Source organism: Microtus oregoni, unplaced genomic scaffold (genome assembly GCF_018167655.1).
Source record: "Microtus oregoni isolate MIOR12 unplaced genomic scaffold, Mior012 000001F_ref0000356, whole genome shotgun sequence".
Lineage (NCBI taxonomy): Eukaryota > Metazoa > Chordata > Mammalia > Rodentia > Cricetidae > Microtus > Microtus oregoni.
This window is the reverse complement of record NW_024543060.1, coordinates 50,800,606-50,822,591: the sequence shown is the minus strand read 5'-3', so window position 1 is coordinate 50,822,591 and position 21,986 is coordinate 50,800,606. Positions and strand designations below refer to the sequence as shown.

At 48.3% G+C, this 21,986-nt stretch overlaps 1 protein-coding gene across 2 annotated transcripts in view; it reads right to left on the bottom strand.

The window, feature by feature from the left end:
- The window catches only part of Farp1 (FERM, ARH/RhoGEF and pleckstrin domain protein 1), a 222,899-nt gene that overhangs the window by 151,429 nt on the left and 49,484 nt on the right, over window positions 1–21,986 (bottom strand). For both annotated transcript variants that reach the window (XM_041670244.1, XM_041670237.1), the window contains exon 2: window positions 9,613–9,806. In XM_041670244.1, the coding sequence (XP_041526178.1) occupies window positions 9,613–9,783 (171 nt within the window). In that variant the 5' untranslated portion in view covers window positions 9,784–9,806. The remainder of the gene's footprint in view (window positions 1–9,612; window positions 9,807–21,986) is intronic.

Sequence of the window (21,986 nt, the reverse complement as noted above, 5' to 3'; positions counted from 1 at the left end):
ACATGGCACTCCTTACCGACCTCAGCAGTGTTTCTAACACATACCCACTAAAGGAAGACAACCTCTCATGAATTTGTCTGTCGCTTGGTCCTTGGTGACCGCATGGAGCCGCCCAAGCTGTAAACTTATAGTCTATACACCTACGGTTTCCAGGCAGTGGTAGCTCCTTGCTCCCAACCCATCTACTGCAGTCTTTAAATTGCATCCCCAGGATCTCTATTTCAGCTCCCTGCCACTCCGTCTAAAACCTAACTCAAGCTCGAGTTCAGCCTTTATTGTCACCACCACCCCGTGCCACCGGCTGGTAGCTGTCACAGCATCCTCCCACAGACACAGGCCCTCCTCTGGCACAACTGAGCACCTGTGTCATCCCCATGGCTCCTGTGGCCTCCAGCAGCAGGTGAAGACTGAAGGCGGGAGACCCTGGAGTAGGACTCTGGCTCCCTCGCACCCCTCTCGCGCCCCACCCCAACGCTTGTGCTCCCCAGCGCAGACTTCACAGATTAGCTCAAGAGAAAACAACTGTCCCTTTCACAGCACCTAGAGGAAGACATTTGCCAGACGCTTGCCTGTGCCAGCTCACCGCCTACTCATAAATAATGCCCATCCTTTCTACAAAGAGCAGTTGTTATTTTCTCCATGTTCTTATCACTGGCAGCACCTTGCCGCTCCTGTAGATAAAACTTATGGAACCTGGATCATGTTTCCAAGGTCACAGTCCATAAATAAAACCAGAGCCACAGAATTCCACTGTGGGTATCTGGTCCAACTTCCTGTTCATACAGAGGGGGAAACACACCTCAGCGTGTGAAGCTCTCGAACACAATTTCAAAGTTAGCGAAGGCTTTGAGAACTGTTCTTTTCCACGATCGTCTATCCACAGAAAACTTCCAACTTGAGGGAACCATTCCATATCCTCTTTCGGATTTACAGCCACCACGCCCAACTCAAATGTTCAAAGTAATAAAAATAAGCACATGATGAAAACACGGCTGGATCGAAGAGTCCAACTTGTAAGCACCTGCCTTCATATCTGCCAATCAAAGAGAAGAGCACCCCTTCCATGGACATACCAAACCCACACCGCGAGAGGGATCTCAGAATCCTAAGACTATCTCAGATGTCTTGTCCAGTCTGCATGAGACAGATGCAGGGGTCCTGTCGGACACCCAACTCTAGGAAAGCAGACATGTCTCGGGGATCAGAAAATAAAACAGACCAAGAAATCAACAAAGCAAAATTGTATATAAAGTTCTAAGGTGGAAAAATCCCCGTTTTATTTTTTTTCTCTTATTTTGTGCTTTTTGAGAGTGTTTGTTGAGCAGCTCTGGCAGGCCTAGATAGCCTAGGGGCCTCAGAATCACAGCAACCTTCTGCCCTCAGCCTCATGTGGGTTGGGAGTACCGCCCGTGTGTGTGTGTGTGTGTGTGTGTGCGCGTGCGTGTGCGTGCCACAGATCCCAGCTCCCCCTCGAGGCCCAGGGAAGCTGCCGTGGGTCCAGGACACAGCGGCCCACCTGCTCAGCAGAAACAGGGCTACAGGCACACTTGGATCTCACAGACCGGCAGAAAACCAACAGGACACGTGACTAGCTTGGGTAACCGCTAGCACCCATCTAAAGAAAGCCCCAGGCTGGTGTGGAGCTGCCCGGAAGACAACGACCCCTGACACAGCGTGACAGTCTTTATCTTAGAGAGCTTGGGCATGCTTTTTTATGGCATTCACCCATGCAGCAGCCCTGACGTAAGAGCCTCAACCAGGCTCCATGAATATGAAATGCCAGTTACGGCGAGAAGAGCAGGCTTGCCTTCCTGGGAACAGCGTGTCTCTGCCACACATTCTACAAAATACTCCACTGTAGTGCCACACTCAGTCCTGAGGTCAGCGTTCCTCCTGTGTACATGACCAAGCCACACAGCTGGACCCAGGGGCCTTCCACACCTCCCTTTCCCAGTCTTCTTAGATGTAACTATGAAATTTCATGATTTCCATTTAAAGGAAGAAGAAGAAGAAAAACAAGTCAAGCTTCCTGCTTGTGGCTGTTTTAATGTCAGAGAGAAGCATTCTTAATTACCATCTATTCTTTTATTTATTGGGCTCTACTGAGTAAAATTTTTTTCCTTGGAAGAAAATAGCAAACAGCTGTTAGAACATGGCCACATCCCTTCTGAGCTGCGTGAGCGGCTTTGATCACCAGAGCCACTAAAACCGAAAGGCGAGCATGCAAGCGTTTCAGGCCCACATCTCAATCCGCCTCTTTGCGTCTAAGGAGCCGGGAGGGAAGGTTAAACAGTATCTATCTGGAATGATTTATGAAAAAAAGAAAAACATTTTTTTTTACTCCATTAAAATAGCCTTTCAATTTAACCTCGGGAGGCTAGACACAGGCAGGCCTCATTTATCATCCTAAGTTAAATAACGCACAGAAACGGCCAGGCCCAGCGGAGTGGGCTTCAGAACTATTTCAGAAAGTTGGCTAAAGAGCCAAGAGCAGGGGCTGGAGAGATGGCTCAGTGGTTAAGAGCATTGCCTGTTCTTCCAAAGGTCATGAGTTCAATTCCCAGCAACCACATGGTGGTTCACAACCATCTGTAACGAGATCTGCTGCCCTCTTCTGGTCTGCAGACACACAGAGATAGAATATTGTATACTAAATAAGTAAATAAATAAATATTTAAAAAAAAAAAAAAAAAAAAAAAGAGCCAAGAGCAACACGGATAAGGAGAAAGAAACTCTGGCTTGTTTTTAAAGAGCCCAGCGGACCCGTGAAACTCCCTACGCTTGTTCTCACCGAGGGCTGACACTTAAGAGGCAGTGTGTGCTCTGGGCCTTGGCTTTAAATAGCCAATTAAATTTTATGTAGGTCTATCCTGCTCCTCCAGGAAAGCCAGAAATGTGGCAAGAGGGAGGGCATGCTTTCCCACACAGGTGGACTTCATCTCTCCGAGGGGCGCGTGGGACTCTCAGGCTCACAGGGGCTTGTCCACCAGGACTCATTCCAAAGAAAGAGAAATGGAACTCCATGAAATCCAAAAAGGACAGAGAAATGGAACTCCATGAAATCCAAAAAGGACAAAGACTCATTGAATGTTCGGCCTGGGCTCTTCTAGGGCCACAAAGACAAGACACGGGGTTGTCTCAAGAGGGCAAACAGAGCCCAAGGATCAGGATGGTGCCTGTCACCACCAAGGCTCTCTCTACAGCCAGACAGCTTGGACGAACAAGCCTCCACTGAGGACCTGCCCAGGTTTCTGTGAGGGTCAGAGCAATGAAAATCTGTCCCGTCACACAGGTAATAAAATGAAAACCCTGTTTAATCACTGAAGGCCTTACTTCAGAACATTCCTAATTAAGGCTCCAAAATAGCTTGGCCAATTTTGCGACCAACAAAAAAGTAGAAAATTCGATGTCCTCTCTTCTGTGATTTCCAAAGACACGTGTAAAAATCCTCTGTAGCCTCAACAAACTTGCTGGAGTTTTTGTCAGCAAGGTGTTCCTGGGAAAACATGTGGTTTATTTCGGTCTCCTATCTTCCACTGTCAAGGGATTCAGGGAGCGTTAGGGCGACCACCCACTTCCCTTGGCTGCAGTTCCAGGACTCACCCTGTAAGGTCTTCTGTGCCTGCACTCAGCAAGTCCTTTTCTGTTAGCACTTGCTAGGCACACCGAGACGATGACCGGATTGGATCAAACCTTGGGTGTGCTGTTTGCTTTAATACCCTCCAGGCAAAGGTATCACAGACCTGTCTTAGAAGTGAGACAGGACGATTTTTAATTTGAGACTAGCTTGGGCCCACAGAGCTCTGTCCCAAAAACAAAAACAAATCAAAAGAACCAATGACAACAACGAGCCCCAGTGTTTACCATCTTGCCGGAGAATTCCAAAACACAGGCACAAAAAGCTGACTCATCTACAAGAAGGCCAACATGGCATTCCAACTTCCAAAAGGACAGAAAAGGAGGACAGGGTTTTATATCTGGACCGAACACCTCATTCTGCAGATTAGGAAACTGAGTCTGATCTCAGGGATACAGAGGCTCAGAGTCAGATGGGAGACAGAGATTTCCAGGCTAATTAGAAGGACAAATGCTGGGAAGGAAGAACACTGACCTCTCTCTGATGGAGCCCGGCCAGGTAGGGCCTATAGGTGGCATTTTGATAAATGAGTTAGGTGGGCGTTGGGGCTAAAGAGGGAGGGCAGTGACTCAAACAGCCCAGACTGAGAATCTGCAGTGGGGTGACCGGCTGAAACAGGGACCTCCTGGCAGATACAGCTAGAACTACAGAAGCAAGATGAAGCAGGTCTCTGTGGGGTCAAGGCTACCCTGGCAGAAACAGTGAAAGTCCAGGCTAACCGGAGCGGCACAGCGAAATACTGTCTCACAAAGACTAGCAGGGGCTGGAGGGACCCTGTGTACCGGGTGCCACCGCCACCAGGCCTTGGTGTAACCTGAGTTGAGTTCCCAAGCACTCCTCGGAACCTGCTGTGAGAGACCAGAAAGCTTCACAGCTGGCCAGCAACGCCAAGGAGGGACCCAAGCACACGCATCTGCTACGGGTTGTGAGAAACGAAGCCTTGCCTACAAGGTGCTCCCATTCTACTGCCATCCTTAATCAGGCAAACAAGTTTGACTTCTCCACGGTGCGCTAATGCAAAAGCTAAAGTGGAAGCCAATGGCTCAGAAGTGTTACAGAAGGAGGGGTTCATACCTCTAGTAGACCCTAAGGGGCCAGAATTATGCTTTCTCCCAGGATTCCCAGAAGTCAAAATATTCACCCTTAGTCTGCAGGCAAAGGAGAGCAAGCTACACAAACTTTGAGAGCTATGATAGCTTCTAAGGAAATCAAGGAGAAGACGCAAACATAGTTAAGAAGCCAGTCTGATTTCCTGCCCTGACCACTGGAGAGGCCAAATTCTGTCAACTGCCCATACCACCACTCCTGCTGATCCCCAAAGGCACGTAGCGTCTTCTCGTCACCTGCTGTATTGACCTTAGGCGACCAGGCTCGAAGGCAAGGCCAGGATCTACTTTCCTCCATGGCTCTCCCAGGTCTTCCTACAGTGACCAGCTGATGAGAAGCCAAACACTGGGAGAACTGGCCATCTGCCTCTCCAGCCGTCTTCCCTGGTGGAACAGTGTTTGTTTACCAGAAGGGTCAGGAGAACCAGACACACAAAACCTTCTCAGGGACCTTCGCAGAAGGCGGCCTGATGGGGGAAGGGAGCCCCAGGCCTGGGACCTACCAGGCTTTATAACCTTCAGGAGAAGAGAAAGCTGTGTTATCAGACAGAGAGGTGTGGTTTATTTGCACGTTGTTTTCAACATCAAGAAGATAAAATGCCAGGCAAGAGCTTCCTATAAATGTTGGTTTTGAACTTTCCATTGTGTGGAGGAAGTACCCAAAAAGTCATCCAAGTTCAACACTACAAGAGGCTTGCCCAGCTAGTCCTGAGTGGAAAAGACTGATGTCTACTCCCCTGGTTCCCAAGAGGCTCAACTCTTCATTAAAAATTTTCTAAAGGGTTAAAAAAAAAAAAAAGACAAAAGCCATCACTAAGAACATGGTTTGTTCTCTTGTGCAGGAGCTGGTCAGGGAGCTTGTATTTAAAATGACTGCTTTGGCAGCATCTGTACGTGAACACAAAAGTAGTAAGAATAGGTCCAGAACACCTGATCCCCAGGGAAAGATAGGGCTCATTAAAGACAGATCCCGCCCCCCCCCCCCAACACACACTGCCTCCGCTTCCCAAGGAAGTTGCAGAAGCTTCTGGCTTCATGCCCTGCCCGTTCTCAGGACAAACGCTTCCGTACAATGAGAATAAGTCCACCAGGATGTCCCATCCTGCCCTTGAGGGAGAGGGTCAGACGGCGGCCTTGGCGAATTCTTAGCAAAAGCTTTGAAGCAAAGATAGTAAAGAAATTATCGGGAGCTGGTCTTGTCCCTACAATCCCTAAGCCACGGTCAGTCCCTCCTCCCTTCCCATTCTTGGAATGACTGAACCACCAGGAGGCCTCACTGGCTTGGAGCTGTGGGATGGCCTGGACTCTAGCTGTTCTTAAAGAGAGCAAGGCGGAGACCTAGAGTCTGCTCCAGCCAGGGACATGCTGGTCTATCCATCTGCCTTTCCACAGCCAGTTTAAGGAAAACATCTCTTGTCCATAGGCTGAGGAGGCACACTCTAACCTAAATAGAAAAAGACAGATAAAACACCGGTGAAAGAGACGTGTTAAAACTACCAAGCCCTACCTGTAAAATAGATTCCCTGCAGCATTCCATCAGCAAACACTCGATGACCACCAATCGTCCATCTGCCTGGCTACATGGGGGCGGAGGTGGGGCCCTGAGAAGCCAGCAGCCAGCGGCAAAGGCATATATATAAATGCCACAAATCCTATCTACTAGCCGCCCAAGGTGCACCCAAAACACTGTAGCTGTTTTATGTGAATCGTCTTTTTAGTCGTGAAACAAGAAGCGTTGTTTACTATTGCCTCTCTTTACGGATTTGAAGGCAGTTTCTAAGAGGTTAAGAACACTGCGCAAGTACCAGTCGGAGAAAGTGGAATTTTCACCCCGGGCTCAACCTTGACAAGGGCACAAAGAGGCCGGCTGGAGGGAGCAGCCACTGCCTAAGGCAGCAGGCTAAACTAACAGGGCCATAAAGGGCACAGGAGTGGCAGGGGGGATGAAATGGAAAGAACGGCTATCAAAAATTATGAAGGTAAGTACCCCTGGGTGTTCACGTGTGTGCGCGCGTATGCATGTATGAACACGTGTGTGCATGTATGAGCATGTGTGCACATATGAGCATGCGTATATGAACATGTATGTGCATGTGTGAGCATGTGTATGCATGTGTGAGCATGTGAGCACGTGTGTGCACATGAGCATGCGTATATGAACATGTATGTGCATGTATGAGCGTATGTGGGCATGTGTGCGTGTGTGCACATGTATGTGCATGTGTGAGCATGTGAGCACGCGTGTGCACATATGAGTGTGTGTATATTAACATGTGTGTGCATGTGTGAGCATGTGTGCGTATATATGTGCATGTGTGAGCATGTGAGCGCATGTGTGCACATATGAACATGTGTGCGAAGGCCAGAGAATGACCTCAGCAGCACCATCTACCTTCTTTATTTTGAGACAGAATCACTCACAGGCCAGGAACTGACCAAACAGGCTAGGAGGGCCTGCCAGTGAGCCCAAGGGATTCTCTTGTCTCCAAGTCCTCGACCCTGAGGTTACAAGTACACTGCCCAGACAGGATTTCTTTTCTTTTTTTAAACATGGGTTCTGGACACTCAAATCAGGTTGTGTGTGTGCTTTTATTTATGATTTATTACTACATAGTGCCTGCGCAGTTTCTGCTCAGATGGTAGCTGTGCGGAGTGGTGACCTTTGCCTTCTGTGAGGACCCACAGCTGAACAGAGCCGCATCTGAGAGCCCCTCTAACAGGACACTGTGTAACAGAGAGGTTGCTGCAGCCTGGGCTCCTCACAGGTCCAAAAAGCAAAGAGAAATGAATACTTCACCAAACTGGTCTGGCAAGGCCGAGAATACTGGGGGGAGGAGAAGAAGGGCCACTCCTTCCAGAGGGCAGAATTCTCAGCCGGTGGCAGGTGCTTTCCCACCTAGTCTACAGTTCCAGAAATCAGCAGCAGCTTTGCTCACTGGAATAGGAAGTCCTATTCCTAGGCCAAGTCCTTGAAAGATGAATTCCGCAGCAAGGAAATTAAAAAGGGACAAAGGCCGTTCGCAATGTGCGATCCAATTGGCAGTTTTAAAACACAGCCAGCCACTGTGAGGTTCATCTTTCTCTGAGACACTTAAATTCACACTCCCTGAACAATGTTCTGTGAAATAAATATAATTTACTGAATCACATCCCATAAATGATTAAATGATGGGTTACCACCGTTAATGCCGACTATTAAATTTCAGACACTCTAGCCAACAGAAATAATGAACGGACTGCCTCCCTGTCAGAAACAGGTGTGTTCCAGAGGGCTGTCTCTGTCGGCTGCTTAGAGTCAAGACCGATTTTCTCCCTCTACAATCAACAACCAACGCCGGGACCCGTAGCCAAGATAGAACACCAAAGGTGAGACAGAGGGCTGAGGGGTCAAGAGGGGCAATCTCTGTTCTGGGGACCTCGACAGGCTACACCCCCATAACGGCGGGGCGCCTTAGTCTCTAGCAACAGATGCTTAGGCAGGGAGGAGACTGAGGCAGGGCTCTCCATAAGCAGCAGGGGTGCTACGGTTCCTTTCCCGGCCCCTGGGATGTAGGGGTGAAGCTCTTGCTTCACTTGGACAGGAAGCTCACTTGCTCCCAACTTCCTCATGTAGAATTTTGATGGCTTTCTCAGGATGATGTCCATGGGCCCAACACAGGCTCACACCACTGAGAGAACTTCTTGGGATAGCAACAAATTAAACCACAATCCACTGAAAGTACCACCCTTTCCTCCAATGCCACCGTGAACATATATATTACACATCTTTAGATGCAGTTATACTCGATATGCATAGGCATGCTATGTACAATACATAAAATACGCATACACACATGACACACCATGGGAAGTCAAACTGCAGCTAACCATCCATGTCACTATATGTACACGTAACTCATTCATAGATCTGAAAAACAGATCACTCAGAACCAGAATGATCGATGAATGATGCCCCCGTTGTGAGTGAGCAGTGAGGTACCTGAGCACACAGACCCTCTCTGTAGATCTCATGTCATTGGGCCATGAGTGACCTCCCCAATGCCTGCTGGGAGTGAGGATTGAGGTACCTGAGCACACAGACCCTCTCTGTAGATCTCACGTCACTGGGCCATCAGTGACCTCCCCAATGCCTGCTGGGAGTGAGGATTGAGGTACCTGAGCACACAGACCCTCTCTGTAGATCTCATGTCATTGGGCCATGAGTGACCTCCCCAATGCCTGCTGGGAGTCAGGATTGAGGTACCTGAGCACACAGACCCTCTCTGTAGATCTCACGTCACTGGGCCATCAGTGACCTCCCCAATGCCTGCTGGGAGTGAGGACTGAGGTACCTGAGCACACAGACCCTCTCTGTAGATCTCACATCACTGGGCCATCAGTGACCTTCCCAATGCCTGCTGGGAGTGAGGATTGAGGTACCTGAGCACACAGACCCTCTCTGTAGATCTCATATCATTGGGCCATTAGTGACCTTCCCAATGCCTGCTGGGAGTGAGGATTGAGGTACCTGAGCACACAGACCCTCTCTGTAGATCTCACGTCACTGGGCCATCAGTGACCTCTCCAATGCCTGCTGGGAGTGAGGATTGAGGTACCTGAGCACACAGACCCTCTCTGTAGATCTCACGTCACTGGGCCATCAGTGACCTCCCCAATGCCTGCTGGGAGTGAGGATTGAGGTACCTGAGCACACAGACCCTCTCTGGACATCTCATGTTACTGGGCCATCGGTGACCTTCCCAATGCCTGCTGGGAGTGAGATTGAGGTACCTGAGCACACAGACCCTCTCTGTAGATCTCACGTCACTGGGCTATCGGTGACCTCCCCATTTCCAGGTGCCCACACCCTTGAACAAACCCCTGGCTTACTGGAACTTCAAAGGTCTCCTGGGTGTCATCCAGCATCTGGATTTTGACGGTCATGAGTTTTCCTGAAGGTGTGGGCGGCGGTTTCTGTCCTCGTTCCAAGGTGCTGATCCCCGAATTCTCCGGGGCCCCCAGACGTGATGCGGGGGTGGGCTTCTGTTCTATTTCTCCCATGATGAAAGCAGCTTATACGATATCTGCAGAAAACAATAAGAGAGATGGATCAGAAGGAAAGACTCCTCCAAAGCTACCAAGGTAACTCTTGCTGTGTCTCCTCCTGCTTTGAGACTCTGCACCAGGTGAGAGACCCTCCATGCTTCTCCACACAGGAACCACACACTGCAGCCCTGGGTGTACCTGCTGCCTGAAACGTCACAGTTAGACATTCAGGTCTTTCTGCATGGGGTCCATGTACCTTTTTGCATACTGAACGTCGTATTCCTTCCTAGCTTCACGGTCAGCTCTCAGTTACTCATGCGACAGACTGGGTTGGGTTCTGCTCTGCCATTGGGTGTCTCCAATCACCAGCTCTACTTTCTCTACCTTTAAAGTCGGGTGGGAAGATGCAAACAGGACCTGGGCTCTATTATTAAAGCCCACTAATTATCTTGCAGGGACTCGGTCCCATACTAGAGAATGTGGTCATTCTACAGACGAGAGGACAACTAAGGCTCCCCAGTTAGTAAACCGAGGAAACACACAGAGAGAGGCAGATGAAGACTGTGAACAGGGCTTTGCTCTCCATTCCTAAAACTCATTCTTTGTTTTGTTTTTCGAGACTGGGTTTCTCATAGCTTTGGAGCCTATCCGAAACTCAGTCTGTAGACCTGGCTGCCTCTGCCTCTCAAGTGCTGGGATTAAAGGCGTGCACCATCACCGCCCAACCTTTAACCTGTTTTGATGGCAAGAGCTTTGCCATTCACCTCCTTCTTGCCATCCAACCTCTCCAGCTTGCCCCCTTTTCCAAGAAGCCACTGTACATATTATAAGTATGGACACAGGCATTTTTCTACAGACAGACAATCCTCTGTGCTCCCCAAGCAGTCTGCCCTTCTCTGGGGGTACCCGCCTCGGTCCTCTCCTCCCACGCTGTCGCAGGCTCCCCCAGAGTGAACACTCTTTCTTCACCTGGAAACTTAACTGCTTTAAACCTCCAATCAAATGTCACTTCCTGGACACTGGGGGCAGAGCTTGGTGCTGTGCTCACGGTTTGACGGCTCCATATGGTCGAATCTTTTTACCTCCCCGCATGCACACGGCACAAGAAACACCCCCCCAAAGTCCCCAGTCTTGAGTGTCTCCGTTCTTTAGTACCCACTGAGTCTCCATTTGGCACAAAGCTCAAAATGGCTGCTGGATGACTGACCATCAGCAGGGCAGCTATCTGGCTGCAAATTCTCTCATCAAGTCACACGTGAAAGAGACGGCAATTCTGTGTCAAGTCACACGTGAATGAGATGTCAATTCAAGCTACAACAGTTGGTGTGGGGGGGGGGCAGGGGGTCTCTACCCAGGAAGAGGGGGAACTGAACTCAGTTTGACATCAAACCTTGGATAACACATAAAAAAGCAGGAAGCACAGATAGGAAAGACGTTCCAGAAAAGTGCACAGCACTTTGTGGGGGAACCTAAGAGAGTGTGGGGCTGGGGAAAGAGCTGCTGGCAAAACACACTTGCCAGGCTCATCCCCGGGACTGAGGAAGCAGAGATGGGAAGACCCTCGGAGCACACAGGCTAACCACAAGCAGATCAGTGAACCCCATGTTAAGAGAGATCCTGTCTCAAAAACAAGGTGGAGAGCAGCTGAGGCGGACACCCCACATGGATCTGGGACCTCCATGCATGTACACTCCTACATACATGAGTACATGTGTGTACACTCCTACATACATGAGTACACACATGTACACTGCCACATACACGAATACATGCGTGTACACTCTATATACATGAGCACATGCATGTACACTCCACATACACGGATACATACGTGTACACTCTACATACATGAGCACATGCATGTACACTCTACATACATGAATACATATGTGTACACTCTACATGCATGAGTGCAAGCATGTACACTCTACATGCATGAGTGCAAGCATGTACACTCTACATACATGAGTGCACGCATGTACCCTCTACATACATGAGCGCATGCATGTACACTCTACATACATGAGCGCATGCATGTACACTCTACATACACGAATACATACGTGTACACTCTACATACATGAATACATACGTGTACACTCTACATACATGAATACATACGTGTACACTCTACATACATGAGCACATACATGTACAGAGAAGGAACTGCTGGAGGAGGAAGGAAAGGAAGAGATGAAGAAAGGAAGCAGAGGGAGAAAGGAGGGAGGGACAGAAGAAAGAAGAGGAAGGGGAAAGATATGGCAAGTCGGAAGGATAGTGTGAACCAAGACTAAAGAGTGAGAGGTAAACTTTGTCAGTGGGCCAAAATTAGACAACCAAGACCCTCAAAGGCCTGGCTGAAAACAGTGGGCAGCACTGAACCACAAGGACAGGCACAAGGACACCACTGAAACACAACTTTAGGAAAACGGGGCAGAAGAGGACATATGATATGGGAACTAGGGGGAGGGAATCCAGCTTCAAAGCAACTGTGATGACTCATACATGAGGTAATAACTTGGACAGAGAGATGGAAATAGAAAGATTGCATGATATGTCCGCTTTTGTGGACACAGTTACGTGGCTAGCAACTGGGAGAATGGGAGAGATTGGGACGATGGGAAAGTGTGAAGTAGGGCAAGAGGGAGGCAGAGTAAGGGAGTGGCCCATCTCGGGCTTTCATGGAGGGAGGGATGGGCACAGGCTCCGGGCTCAGCGCTCATCTTACTCTGTGTTTTAGTTAGGGATTCTAATGTTGTAATGAAACACCATGGCCAAAAAGCAAGCTGGGGAGGAAAGAGTTTATTTGGCTCACACTTCAGCATTGCTGTTCATCACTGTAGAAGTCAGAACCGGAACTCAAACAGAGCAGGAACCAGGAGGCAGGAGCTGATGCAGAAGCCATAGAGGAGAGCTGCTTACTGGCTTGTGTCCCATGTCCACCTTCTAATAAAACTCAAGACCACCAGCCTGGGGACAGCACCACCCACTGATCACTAAATGAGAAAATGCCTGACAGCTGGATCTCAAGAAGGCATTTCCTCAATCGAGGCTCTTCCTCTCAGATGGCTCTAGCTTGTGTCAAGTTGGCACACAAAACCAGCTAGTATGCTGTATAAGTAAAAATCATGGGTATGAACAAAGGGGGTGATTACAGAACCCCCAAAGCAAAAACCATGTCTTACCATGAAGGTCAATGGAGGACAAGAAGCCAGAAAGAATGGAGAAAGAATGGAGGGAGGATACAGAGGCACTGAGTGACAGAGACAGCCAAGAAGGGGGCATCACAGGGTCACGGGGTGGCAGGCATGGAGCAGGGACTGCATCTGACACCTCTGGAACAAGCCCACACTCCAGCTCTGAACCTTGGCTGGTAAACCTCATTCCAGTAAGTTCCCTGCCCAGCTCATCCTGCTCCCTCTCCTGTAGAGGCAAGTCCCCAGAAGTTTCTCAGGAGCTTCCTAATAGGACTTACATCTCTTCACGGTAAAATCCTTCACAGTCTCAAATACACAGAGAGTGGTCCAGAGACATCAGAGCAGAGCACAGAGCCCCGCCCACAATCGATATCATTGTCCCCTTCATAATCTCACAATACACAAGAGTGGTCCAGAGACACCAGAGCAGAGCACAGAGCCACGCCCACCATGTGCACCAGACTCCAATGATTAGGATCTACATCCCATGACCCACCAGAAAGGGACAAGAGCACATTTTAGGAAGTTCCTTGCCACTTGCTTGTCCCACCCCCATTACCCCACAATGAAACAGGTGAGAGGCCACTACTGATTTCTAATAGAACCCTGAAAGGCTGGGTCCCAGGACAGGGAACAGTGAGTTACAGACCAGCTTTAGGAGGACAGGCCACTCCTTCCTACACACCCACTGCAGATTCTACTCGGTTAGCCCATGTCTTTTAGTCTCTGGCACAGATAAACGTTCACCAAACTCTGCTTGGTTGTGCGGTCTAGGCTCTAGCAGCTCACCTCAACATACTGGAGATAAGACTGCCAACCTACAGTTCTGAGCGTGATATCTTCTGTCGAGCAGAAAACAGAACACCCAAGGGTGCTCAATGAGTCAGGTGTGGGTGCTGATGTATGAAATCAACTGGGCTAAAGATCGTCTCCATCAACCATGCAAAATGACTTCCACAGATGTGTTCTTATTTGATGTCTCGTGGTTAAAAAAAATATAATCTTCTGAGCAGACCACACTTGCAGTCAAGTGGTTCTTCCCTATTCCCAGCCGTGTGTGTGTGTGTGTGTGTGTGTGTGTGTGTGTGTGTGTACTGAGTGCTGAACCCAAGCCAGGGAGCTGATGCCAGGCAGGAAGGGAGGGACCCTATTCTCCCACATCACTCCCCCACCCAAGCAAGGTGCTGGAGTTAGGGCCCAACCCTCCCAGCTCTCCCATCCCCCAGCCCTGCCTACAAACACACACCTTTTGTCCTTATCTCCAGAGAGGAATGCCTTCAGTTCCGAGTGTCTGTACACTCTTTCTTCGCACTTTGGCGTCTAAGCCTCTGCTGGAGTCTGTGCTGAGGAGACCTGGTATCTTAACTTTCCTTCTCTACAGCCCTCAGCTGACCCCATCCTGTACCTACCTCTGAGTATCGTCATTTCCCAGAGGATGTCATGCTTGCCTTCCGTTCATGTGCTAGCATGTGGACGACTGAACATAAAAAGCCCTGCTGAATTCACATGGAAACCCAGGCAGGTTCCCAAGACACACGTGAAGCGAGCCCAGAGAACATCACAGGATGCTTCAAGTGCTGCACATCCAAACAAGAAACCCACAATCCTGCAGCGTTGTCTTCTGGGAAAACAAGTCTGTGCATACATTAACTCTGCTGACTTCTCCAGACCCAGAATCCCCCGAGGGACCTTCAACAGAGGACAAGTTACCAGGTCTGTGGCATTCCACATCTGAAAGTTAGGAGCTTACAGAGCTGCCTTGTTCCTCACGGCTCCTTGAAACGTTACTTCAACCGAGTAAAGGAACAAAAGGTTTGTCTGGCAGAGAAAGAAGCTAGAGCTGTCCTTCCGCAATATCCCTGCTGAAAGAGTTCCTCTTGGAACTCACCCAAAAGCAATAAGGAGCTCAACATAAAACACACACTCCTTCCCTGAGATGCGGAGACATCTGGACTCCCAAGGGGTGGTCAGACTTCAGGGAAGGCCAGAGAGATGGGACGTGCCTGCTGCAGATCTCAGACCAATGGAAAGCCTGGTTTTCCTAAACAGACAGAACACCCCTGGCTACACCAGCAGTGGTGTTCTCAGAGTGCAGAGCAGCTTCCCTGGGCACAGGCAGGATACAGGGAGGAACCCCATAAGCAAGCCATATGGAGAGGGGAAAACCTCACACTGAGGCAAGGGAAGGCTGAGACCACAGGATAAACACTGCCAGCCTTCACCAAGTGTTTCTGTAACACACACCAGAAGGCAGAAGAACACCTATTAGCAGGGGCAGAGGCCTATCAGCCTCCTGGGTGTGAGATTCCTACGAACAGCTAGCTGATAAAACAACAAACAAACAAAGCAAACGGGGAGACAAACCCTCCTCTATTACCCAAGATGGCTCCCAATAAGATACTGGGAGAAGAAAGCGAGCAGTGGGCGGGGCACACCTGAAATTCCAGCTTTTGGGAGGCAGAACCAAGAGCACGGTTAAGTTTGGAGCCAGCCTAGGGCTACGTAGCAAGACACCCCTGTCTCAAAATGACAAAAACAAAACAGAAAGCAGTCATACAAATGTCAGAATGTCACCAACTGAAATGTCGCTTGCAACAGACTGAAATTTTGCCCAGAGTGCACTCGGTGGCACACAACTGAAATTGAAAACCTGGAGGCAGGGCAGAGGACAGGAGGGTCTGCGGCTCGAGGCAGCTCCACCTGCTGAACTGCCCAAACACACCATCGTAAATCCACAAGCTTCAAAAAGTGAATGAGATCACACACAAAAGCAGGTAAGGGCCTAGGAAAACCAAGAACAGCAGCAGGAAACAAGCAGTGTGGTTAAAAACAGGAATAAAATTCCCAACTCCAAATCTGAAACATTACCAACTCAAAACTTTGGTAGACAGAGTCTCACTAGGTAACTCTGGCTCCCCTGGAACTTGCTAGGTCGACCAGTTGACCTCAAAATCACTGCATGCCCCCGCCTCCTAGCAACAGGACTAAAGGTGTGCAAGAACATGGCCCAAATCCAACTTTCTAAGCACCATGATGGCCCCAGTGGGAAATTCCAGATCGCACCCTGTGTGACAGTATGGAACACTCAACACTTACATTTGGGCTATCCACATAAGATGGAACCTTGTGTTCGGAGCGTAAGAGCTCATCCCAAAATATTCCAGTATCGAAACAACCCACGAGCTATCCCACTTGAGGTCTTGGAGATTTGGGATAAAAAGTCTCCAGCCAGTATCACAAAAATGCGGGCCAAATGGAAGGCCGCTAAAAGGAGCTGTGTTCAGATGAAATGGTGGACACTTAAGGGAAAGTGCTTACGGGAGATAGCAGGGCTGAAAACGGAAGAAAAAAAACAAGATACAGAAGACAAGGTGTGATCTGCATGCCCCAGAAGACTCGGGAAAGGGGGACCAAAGTTTAAAAAAAAAAAAGTTGTTTAGGGCACGATTTAGGAAAACATTCCAGAAATAAGAGACAAGTTTCCTGCGTAAAGAAAGCACATTTGAGGATGGGAGACGGCTCAGTAGGTAGGTAAAGCACCTGCCACCAAGGCTAATGACCCGAATTCAGCACCTGGGACCCACAAGCATGGTGAGATTGTGCTGTAACAAAGCCTGCCTGAAGATCAGAGTGTGGAGCCAGCCACGCTAGTCAGCCAGAGAGGCCAGGCATTCAGTGGAGCGAAGAACCAGTGGCCGGCTGCTATGCCTCTCTGGTCTTTCAGCATTTACCCCTATCTCTGACTCTGAGTTTTTATTATTAAGACTGATTAGAATTCACGCTCCACACAGGCTGATGGGAAATTGATCTTCACAAGGCATGCTTCAGCTCCAAACATACAAATGAAAGAGGAAATTTTAAAACGCCTTCAAAAGCAACCACACCCTAATAGTAAGTAACGACCACCACCAAGACATAATGAAAAATTATTTAGACACCTGAACAAGACGCTCAGAACAGAGAACGAAGGCATGATTTCTTCACAGCCACATCTAAAGACTAAGTGCCAAAAATAACCTCAACCATTTGGAGACTCAAAATTTTAAGCAAGGGCAAAGATGCGCCCAAATATAATCAGCTTAACGGGTGAGAACCCTGAGGAACGTGACTCACACCCTTTAAAAAGAAACTACGAGAAGTTAAACTTCAAGAAAATAAGAAGTAGCCATAATAAAAAAAAAAAAACGTTCATTCAGAAGCCACTTACACTGTAAGAGAAAGGCTGAAACAATTATAAAAGCTGTAAGACACCAAAACTCCTGAAAACATAAAGAATACAACTAAAACCTGGTAGGAAAAGTAGAAACCAAAAACAGCGGAAACTTCATGTTTTAAAACCGCGATAGGGTCTGTCTCTAGAGATGTACGATGGTCAGCACCAGTAGTCATTAGGAAACACAAATTACACCACGGCAGGGTATGCTGCATATCCACTAGAACAGCTCTAATTTTAGAGAGATAATAGTAAGTGTTATCAAGAATGTAAAGAAGTGGGAACTCCTCCATACTGCCAATGGCCAAGGGGAATAAAAACAGTACAAGGTGGAGAACATTTTGGAAGCTTTTTAAAAGTTTGCTCATAAATTTAGCATCCAATCCATAAAACTCTTCCCCTAATAACTCAGAAATTTCATTCCTAGGCATCTCCCCAAGACAAAGAAACCATGGATGGATGGATGGATGGATGGACGGACGGACCCAAACATTCATCAACTGGCTTGGTACAGAAACAAAAGTGTGGCAACATCCACACAAAGGGAACATTATTCAGCAACAAGAAAATCAGTGTTGATACACGATGTGGATGAACCCCCACGGCCCCCCATAAAAGATCTTACAACATAAAGGAGGCCAGAGACAAGACGATACACACATGATCCTATTTTCTTTCTAAAGCAAAGGCTCAAAGGCCACTCACACGTAATAAGCCTGAGCAACGGGCCAAACAGTTTATAATTAATATAAGTCTCTGTGTGTTTATTTGGGACTGAATGGCTGTGGGACTGGGTGGGACAGAAACTTCTGTCTACACTGGGAGGGATTTTACGTCTAAACCATAAGAGTCTGTGTTGGTTCCTACGGACACAGAACCCTCTAGATTCTAGAGACTAGAAGAACAGCAAAGCATTAGGAAGCAGGCTGATGCACTGTTGCAGCTGCCTGGTCGTCTTAGTTAGGCTTTCTATTGCTGCAACGAAACACCACAACCAAAAAGCAAGTTGAGAGGAACGGGTTTATTTGGCTCACAATTTCACAGCACTGTTCATCACTGAAGGAAATCAGGACAGGCACTAAACAGGACAGGATCCTGGAGACAGGAGCTGATAGAGGTCATGGAGGATGCTGCTTACTGGCCTGCTCCTCAAAGCTTGCTCAGCCTGCTTTCTAATTGAACCCAGGATCACCTGCCCAGGGATGGCACCACTCACCACGGGCCGGGCGCTCCCCCACTGATCACTAATTAAGAAAATGCCTTACAGCTAGAGAGTTTCTCAATGGAGGCTGCTGCCTTTTCAAATCACTCTAGTTTGTGTTAAGCTCACACAAGACTCAGCAGCACATTGGTGAAGGCTAACACGGGGAGGTGGAGGGGGGTATTTGAAACTCATTGTTTATTGCACGTTTTTCCGGACGTTTTGAGTTTTGTGGCTCAGCGATGAAGAAAGTCCGCTACATAAGCGCGAGGACTTGAGTTTGGATCCCTAGAACCAACAGAAAGGCCAGGCACGGCAGCCCCAGCAATGGGTGGAGGACGAGACAGGAACCAAGTTCAGCCAGAGATCCTGCCTCAAAGATAGATAGATAGATAGATAGATAGATAGATAGATAGATGATAGATAGATAGATGATAGATAGATTGATAATGATAGACATAGATAGATAAATGATAGATAAAATATGGTGTAGAGCAATAGAGAAAACTCTATTTTCAGTCACCCTCTAGCCTTTGTATGAGCACCCACATGTGGGCGCGCGCGCACGCACACGCACATAGGCACGCATAGCCAGGACAGTGAGACACGTCATCAAGTAAAAGTGCTTTGCCCACAATCCTGACAAACTCTATGATTTTCAGGACTCCCATGAGAGGAGAAAGTCAACTCCTGACAGCTGTCCTCTGGCCATACGCACACAAACAAATGCAATAAAAAAAAACAACTCACTTTTGCAAAATTATACCCTATATTACCTACGAGGATATACGTAAATAACTTTTCCTTTCTTGGTACTGCTGAGGATTCTAGTCCCACCTAGTACATCAATCTATGACATACAATCAGTGAAAAGGGCCACCTATAAATCAAAACGGTGGAAAGGAAGTGTGCACACAGCAGTCCTCCCAGTTTAGAAAGTAAGCAGCTTACAAGGTCCAGCTTAAGAAAAACGCACCCCAAGTTGTTCCTCACAGGAGAAACCCCAGAGGAAGATTGGCAGGAGCGGAGAGGCTGCCACCTGGAGCCCCTGGGACATCTCTGGAGGCCACACATGGAGAGCACAGAAGTGTGCAAGTGCCATGCTGTGGGACCAAAGTCAGGTGTGTCAGACACCTGGCAGCACAAGTGAACAGAGAGCGTGTGACCTTCCCCAACAGCTCAGTCCATCTGCTCGGACAAAGACACCCTGTGTTCCTGGTCCCTTCGCCAGGCCCCACGAGGAGGGAGTGGGTGGAGACAAACCAGACCTCTGCCTGCCAGGGACAGCACCTCAAAAGACCACACAGCTCAGCCTGGCTTCTCCTGGGCACTTTATGGAAGGCGTTCTGAGAGCGCTCAGCAGCAGCCATGGCAGCTGACAGATTTTCCTATATAAGCAAGAGAAACAACTGTCTACCACCCAGGTGGTTCAGAAGGGAGGGTGGCTCTGAGTTGCTGATTGTCCAAGAACATCTCCGAGTCACATGGTCTATCCTGCAGCTGGGAGGGAAAGAGGGACTAAGAAAATACAACTGAAATCAGCACCTCCAGTCTTCCTCAGCGACCAAAGTAAACACTAAGAACAGGTAATGTGGTATATACTGCTTTAAACCAGTGCTGGGTGCATCCCAGCAGGAGAAGCAGAAGCATCAGAAGTTCAAGGTCATTCCCAGCTACATGATGACCCTGCAGCAAGCGAGAGAGTCTGGGGGAACATATTTATTTTAATTAAATCTAAATTAAATACTTGTGGGAGAATGCTCTTGTACACTGTAAAGATTTGTCACTTGTATAGGTTTAATAAGACACTGATTGGCCAGTAGCCAGGCAGGAAGTATAGGTTGGGCAAGCAGACTAGGAGAATTCTGGGAAGAGGAAGGGCAGAGAGGCAGTCACCAGCCAAATGCAGAGGAAGTAAGATGAAAATGCCTCACTGAGTAAGGTAACAAGACTCAAGGCTAAACATAGACAAAAATTTTGGGTTAAGTTGTAAGTGTGTGTGTTTTGGACTGTGCAGGTAGGACAGAAACTTCTGTCTACAAACACTCCCAAAAATTTCTAGGGAACACTTCTAAAGACACTGAATAAAAGGAGCATTTCTATTCTTTTAGTGTTTTCACACATTATTTCAGAAATCAAATTTTGGGTCTCCAGTACCTGTACCCTAGGGAAGAAAAAAAAATTTCAAATGTCCATGTCCTTAACTAAAAACCTGAGTCTAATCAATGCCAAGTAAAATGTCCAGAAGCCCAGCTATGCACCTCACTATTCTTCAGTCCTTGTTCCACGCGAACTAAACAGGGCTCAGCCCACTGGGCATGACGCTGTGTGCTCTCCCCTCTTTCCTGCAAGGCTGTCCCCACCTCTGGCAGACCCCTCCCCAATTCCTCTCCTCTTTCCCTCACTCTATTCCCCTGGAGTTAGGTGTGTATTACTAACTTATATTCACACATTGTCAAGGCCTTTCTCCTCTTCCGGCCTTAGCAGCAAGATTCCAGGTACCAGGAGCACAGAAAGGGCTCTACATCCCCTGTGATGTGACATCAGGTCTCTTGTTTCATTGGAAGAGTGGACCTGGACTCTAAGTCAGTGGGGCAGGGGGTCTGGGCACTCTGGATTCTCTTCCTCACCTGCCATCTCTGCAGAGCCACTCTTGAGTCAGACGAGAGCAGTTCCACCCAAGAGCCCATTAGACACCAGTCCTTCATCTCAGCCAGAACCCACGTCTGTGTGTTAGGAAGCCTTTGAGTGGTCCAATGCAGGCTCTAGCCTAGGACTCACTGTTCATTTCTGTTCTATTGAGACAAGACCCCACAGTCCCTACATTGGCTTGGAACTCATTACACAACAGACAATGACCTTGAACTCTTGACCCTCCCATCTCTCTCCCAAACGCCCCAAGTGGTGGGATGACAGGTATGTGCCACCTTCCCAGCTTGGAATCACAGTCCTGATGCCACAGCTCTGATGCTCAGAGGGTCAGTGCGACAAGACGTGTAGGCCCACCATCATTACACAAACTGACCCCTTCCCCAAGAGCTCACTCACCTCCCTGCCTGGGAAACCTCCACACACGCTAAAGAAAGTGTCTGCTTCCCACAGCTCATAGCATGAAAAGAGGCCAACCCATGCCAATCAATTTCCAATTTACACTCTAATCTTCTCTCAGCGAAGATGCTACCTTTGTTGACACTCCCACTGCTCCGAGTGAGCGCGTGGCATTTCAAGGATGCGCAATGACAAAATGCAACCGAGAAATGAAAGCCCCTTTGTCCCCAACAGGAGAGCAGGAAACCAGGGCAGAAAAGAAAAACTCAGAAAACAACCACACAAAGCAATAATTCAAATTCTGAAGACAGTCAGCTGCAGATTCTGATTGCCAAACATTCCTTCAGCCCTATTTCACCTTCATGTAAAAAAGCCGTGAGTTAGTCTGCTTCCTACTGAAATGACAAAACCCCCTGACCAAAAGCAATGGAGAGGGGGGAGAGCTCATTTCTTCTTTCATCTTAGAGTTTACATTTCATCCATCATGAAAGAAAGTCAGAGCAGGAATTTAAGGCAGGAACTGTTGTAGAGACCATGGGAAAATGTTGCTCACTGGCTT